A 5,808-nucleotide genomic window follows, 5' to 3' on the forward strand; every position below is an offset into this window, starting at 1 on the left:
CGCCCCAGCGTACTCCCCCTGCAAGACATGAGACTCCTTGTGTGGTAGCCTGGTGCCCGCCCTTCTAGAAAGCCTGGGGTGGGGGTGGGGGTAGGGACATGGCTATCTGGAGTATGTGAGGGGTGGCCCCAGCAGGGATGGGTGATTATGGTGGGTTCCTGAGAAGGGAATATATGCTCCCACCCTCTTCTTTTCTCTCCTCCCATTTCCCTTCAGTAAAAGAGCTGTTGCTTTTTCCAGCAAAATCCTTCTTATTCCCCTTTTTTTCTAGGAGACAGTTTGGTGGCCCACACAAGGGCCTCCCAGTAATAGGGCAAGGGGATCCTTTCCAGGGCTGCCTTAGGTAGAAGAAATTAAGTTACAAAAATTCAGAGACAGGTGCTGCTGTCCAGAGATCTGGATGGAGGGCCGGTGAGGGTGCTGGGAGGGTCAGCCTAGTGCTCCCCAGGCAGCTCTGGCACCCAGGGGAGTCAGAGGAGGAAGACTGGGTGTGAGAGTCAGAGATAGAAGAAATAGATTTCTCTACTCCTTGGTGCTGGGTTAGGGCTTGGAAGGTTGTCTGTGCTCTGAGGTAGGGAGAGGTTGAGACCTTCCTGAAGCCTCCTCCCCTGTTCCATTGGATTCTGTGAGCTTTGACCTGAGGGTTAACCAGAAACAGTTTATGTTTTTCTTTTCTTCTGCTTTGGTTGTTTGAGTCATTTTTAAATGGCTAAAGCCTCACTGGGTCCTGTCCAGTGACCTCTGTAGGGACCTTCTTGGCTGATGTTTGAGTCTTAGGTTTTAGATATGAAAGACCAGACCCAGCTGATGAGAGGGCAGTTTCTGGAAGGTGCTTTTCTGGTTATATCTTGAGTTGTATCTCATCTTGTTGTCACATGTTTATCATTGGGCACTTAGTACTCCTTCACCTCTGTGCCTGGTCTTGTGCTGGGCACGAATACGGGATTGGACCTGTTTCCAAAGGAGATCCTAGCCTGGTGAGGGAGACAGACCTAGAATCCAGTGGCGCTGCTGAGGGCTGAGAAAAGCAGAGAGACTTGGACTGCAGGGGTGTTAGGACAGGCTTCCCAGAGGAAGGGGGCATGTGACCTGGGCATTGGAGGATGAGTCAGAATTTGCCAGGAGAGAAAAGGGAGAAGCCTTTCCCAGCAAGAAGACATCACCAAAAAGCGGCCAGCAGGAAAAGCCCACTGTGAAAATTCTTCAGATGTGTCACCAAACAGTGTTTGTCAAGTTCATGTCCATCCCTTACCGCCACCAGCCAGGTACCACAGAAAGGGCTTGAATGTCGAGCTGGATCTTATGCTGAAGGGGCCGGGGGGCCCTGAGTTCTGGGCAAGGCATGGCAGGATGCAGATTATCATCTAATGAGATTAATCTAAGGATGTTAGCAGGGTAGGTGGGTCAGAGAGACGAGGAAGGGATGAGGAAGCCTGAATTGGGGCCCAGGGTGTGGGGGCAAGGCATTGTGTACACGTGTGCACACACACCCAGACACAGTGCTTTTGGGGTGGTGGAGATGAGTCAGGCTTCACCATCCAGGAACAGAGACCTGTCAATACACCGTGGAAATGAGGAAGGTCACGCGAGGGACAGATAAAGGGATCTGAGCCTTCCAGGGGAGGGGTTGTGATGCTTAGTGTGTGCCCTGGAGCAGACTGGGTGTTGCTGGGACTGTCAGGCTGTCATGCCAGCAATGAGAGGTATAAGCCAGGGGCTTGGGGAAGAGCAGCAGCATTGGCGGGGAAAGGCTAAGGGGTGGTCAGGCGGTCATTGCCCATTTTGGGGTTCAGAGGCTCAGAGCGATGAAGAGGCACCTGCCTCAAGGCTGGGGGCACTATGCGTAGTGCCTGGGCTAGATTTGAAGCCTGGACTCTATCCTGCAGAATACGTACCTCTATTGGAGGATGGATTGAGGCAGGGAATGAGGAGATGAGTTAGGAGGCTACTGCACCAGTCTGGGCAAGAAGTAAAGAGAAGCTGATCTTGGGTGCTGCTAGAGCTCAGGGGGAGATAATGGAAATGCTAAGTTGGCAGTGAGGACTAATGGATAAAATTCCTGGTAGAAGCAGCAAGTTCCGGAGTGTGTGTCTGCTTGTCTTCTTCCCGGACAGTGTCTGTTTCCCCCCTCAGTGCAAAATAGCCCGAGAATAGACTCATGACGGCCCCCGCCCTCATCTTTTTTACACCTTGTCCCATTCCCTGTCAGGGCTGAAATGGCCATCATTTTCCAAGTGAAGAAACTGAGGAGCCTGGCAGGGACTCACCCAAGGTCACCTGGTGATTCAGAAGCAGAGAACCTGGGCCTCGTGCTTTTAATGCAGGCTCTTCTGAGGGAGGAACTGGCTGCTGTGTGCTGCTGCATTTGGTGCGGGGCAGCTGTCTCTTGGGTCAGAGCCAGCATCGACAGGCCGTCTCCTTGTCCAGAGCCTAGAGGGGTAATCCAGCCTCCCCTGAGGAGTGCTGGCGGTCTGCTGCCTCCTCCCCCAGGGAGACCAAGCGCAGGTTCTTATCCCACCCTGCTAAGGCTGTGTCCCTCTCTCGTCGATCCTCCGCATTCCCAGCCATGTCCTAGGGAGATCATGGCTCGTCTTGCCTGACTTCTGTGGCCTGTGATGAGGTCAGGTGAGCTCCAAGCCTCTAAAACCCTTTTGCATGAATGCACCCAAGATATTGAGTGGGTTTAGTTGGTGACCATGGTGACAGCTGACCTCAGACTGCCTGTGTGGGAGTTGGGGCAGGGCTTGCTTGGAGTGGCCAGGCCATGGACTGCACAGAGGCTGCGTGGCTGGCCTCAGAGATCACAGCCCTCACAGAATGGCATCACTGACGATCTTCCAGCTGCCAGGTGCAGACCATCTTCTGTGGTAGGTTTCAGGTAGAAAGATAGGAAATTGCCAACATCTGACCCCTTGCTTTCCTGTGGTTCCACCTGGTATCATTCATCTCCACTTTGTAGAAGAGAAAAGAGGCTCGTGATGTGATTTGCTCAAGGACACATAATGAGTTGCAAGACTAATATTTGCTTAAGGTCACACTAGAATGTAGGACTCCTCATTCCTAGTGTTTTTCTACTTCCAGAACCTTCCCTAGCTCCAGAACTCCATTTCTGCCTGCCCTCAGGTTCTCTTCCTCCACACGTGATGTCAATATCTCATCAATTAGGGCTTCTTCTTGGCTGCCTGGGCTGAGAGCATATTACGTCCCCTGGAGTAGCAAGGGGGAGAGTTTTGCAGGATGGTGTACAAGGGAGGTTGGACACAAGCACTGCCTAGGAAAGAGAGGACCGGGGATGAAGGGAGACCAGTTTTAAGAGGTCTTTGGAGATTATGCCTGGCACTGGCACTTTTGACCAATGTGTCTGCCTCCACCCCCAGGCTTCTGGGGATCAGAAGTTCCTAAGGACATGGACTTTACTTCTAGAGTAAAGGAGACTGATACTTTCTGAGCACTTTCCTGTGCCCAGCACCGTGCTGAGGACTTTATATTTGCTTTAACAACAACCCTGCAGGGTGGAAATAGGCTCAGAGAGAGGAAGGAACAGTGATGGTAAGAAGACTTCATTTCTGGATGAATATCATTTGGAGTAAAGAGTTTGACACATTATACCAGGGGGCTTGGAGTGGGCCCTGGGCATCTGAATTTGTACTAAGTGCCCCGGTGATTCTGAGGCAGCCAAACCAGTGTTTGGGGACCATTGATCTGTACTCTGGCTTCACCCCCAGTAATCTCAGAGATGCCAGCCACTGAGAAATAAGCCCTAGTCCTTGCTCCGCAGAGTTCACAGCCTGGTGCGAGAGACAGAGACTTAAACAAGTGGGCCCATTGCTTGGTCACACATGTCATGATGGAAACCTGGTTTCAGTCAAGAGCCAGAACAGAGAAGGGAGCGTCTCCATAGGGCCTGGCACAGAGTCGGGGTCCCACAATATCTGTGGTTGTGAATAGGAGTTTCTGGCCCCTCATTTAGTAAATGTCTGGCTAGTCTTCACACCAACTCCAGCTCTCAAGATTAGTTTTTACCGAGCCAAAAAGTTTAAACATCTCCTGTACGCTGAACCTTGTGCCAGGTCCTGCCTAGAGTGGGATTATATGAAGCAGCAAAGAAATGGCTGTCTTCTAGGAGCTGAAAGTTGGATATTAGGGGCAGAAGCTTTACCTTTGTGAACCGGCATGAGAAGCAGGAGAAAAGTGGGTCAGCTTGGGAGAAAGGCTTCCAGGAAACTGCCCAAAAGGAGGAGAAAGGCAAAGGGAAGGCTATTGTGGCTCAGAGGAATAAGGTAGCAGCAACTCGCTGTATTTTGCATTTGTTTCTTCAATAAATGCCTACTATACATCAGGCACTGGGCTGAGTGAGAGAACAGAACTGACATGGTTCCTGCCCTCAGGAGTCTATAGAGTACAGTGGAGGAGGCTGACTTGAACCAAGTGTTCATGATAAGTGCTATAAAGGAGGACAGGGTGCTCGACCCAGACAAAGAGGTTAGGGAAGGCTTCCTTGAGGAACTGAGTTTGAGCTGAAGTCTGCAGGGTGAGTCAAGCAAGGAGGGAGGAGCATCTGCAAAGGGCCCAGTGTCCGGGACAACACAGTGAATCAAGGTGAGGGGCTGGTGTGGGCTCAGGCTGGGGAGGCGGCGGGGCCTTGAGCGTGCAAGTCTGTGGAATCAGGGCCGCACAGACGTGAAATGCTCTGCTTTATTGGAGGGAATTACGTGACCCCAGCTGTAATGGAGGAAGAGGCTACAGGTGGCTGCAGGAATGGAGGGTGAGGGGTGAATTCAGGCCTGGAGGTCCAGGGATATTCTAACTGAAGACAGGGTGTTTGAGGTAAGCTCTGAAGGAAAATAGGCGTTTGGCTGGCTGTGTGAGTGTGTGGTGGTGGTGGAGGTCTTGGGAGACAGGTTTCAGGCAAAAGGCACAGCATACAGAAAAAAGTGGCGTCTTGGAAAGGTGTCGAGCACTTGAGAAACGGCAAAAAGTGGATCTGGGGCAGAATAAAGTATGTCAGGATCTCTCTGTTGGCTCTTCCTTAGGACCCTAAGCCCTCCCTCCCTGGAGATGTGATTGTGTGTGTGTACCCTCTCAACTCCCCACCCCCCACCAGGATGGGACTTGGCCAAGGTTCTGCACAACAGCTTCTATATCCAGCTCCTACCTGCCCCAAGAGTGGATGAGGTCATCAGGGAGACCTGGGGAGAGAAGGGCAGAAGAGTAGGGGAAGGGGTGGAAGCTGCAGATAATGCCTTTGTGAGATTAAAAAATTTTTTTTTAGTGTTTATGAGAGGGAGGGAGAACACGAGTGGGGGAGGGGCAGAGAGAGGGAGACACAGAATCTGCAGGAGGCTCCAGGCCTGTGCTGGCTGAGCTGCCAGCACAGAGCCCCATGCAGGCTTTGAATTCACAAACTAATATCATGGTCTGAGCCCAACGCTTAACCGCTTAACCGAGTGAGCCACCCAGGTGCCCCTGCCTTTGTGAGATTAAAGTCGCTCATCAGCAATAACGACAACTCCCTGGGGCTCGTTACATGCCATTCATGTGCTTTACCTCATTTCGACACCTCCCCTTGAGGCAGGTATCCTCGCCCCATTTCACAAAGGACAAAACCGAGGTTCAGAACGATGGTTGCTCGCCCCCAGTCTTGGTGCAGGGGGCCGCTTGGGAAACTTGACCTGCTGGGCAGAGTGTGACCCCGCTCCCTGTTCCCTGCAGAGCGGCACCATGGACAAGATCCTGGAGGCGGTGGTGACGTCCTCGTACCCGGCGAGCGTGAAGCAGGGGCTGGTGCGGCGCGTGCTGGAGGCGGCG

General features: G+C 52.4%; 1 protein-coding gene across 1 annotated transcript in view; it reads left to right on the forward strand.

Moving 5' to 3' along the window:
* The window catches only part of USP35 (ubiquitin specific peptidase 35), a 60,217-nt gene that overhangs the window by 306 nt on the left and 54,103 nt on the right, over positions 1-5,808 (forward strand). The window contains exon 2 of the mRNA XM_077767571.1: positions 5,576-5,805. Within this exon, the coding sequence (XP_077623697.1) occupies positions 5,576-5,805 (230 nt within the window). The remainder of the gene's footprint in view (positions 1-5,575; positions 5,806-5,808) is intronic.

This window comes from Crocuta crocuta, unplaced genomic scaffold (genome assembly GCF_008692635.1).
Source record: "Crocuta crocuta isolate KB4526 unplaced genomic scaffold, BGI_CrCroc_1.0 scaffold561, whole genome shotgun sequence".
NCBI classification, from domain to species: Eukaryota; Metazoa; Chordata; class Mammalia; order Carnivora; family Hyaenidae; genus Crocuta; species Crocuta crocuta.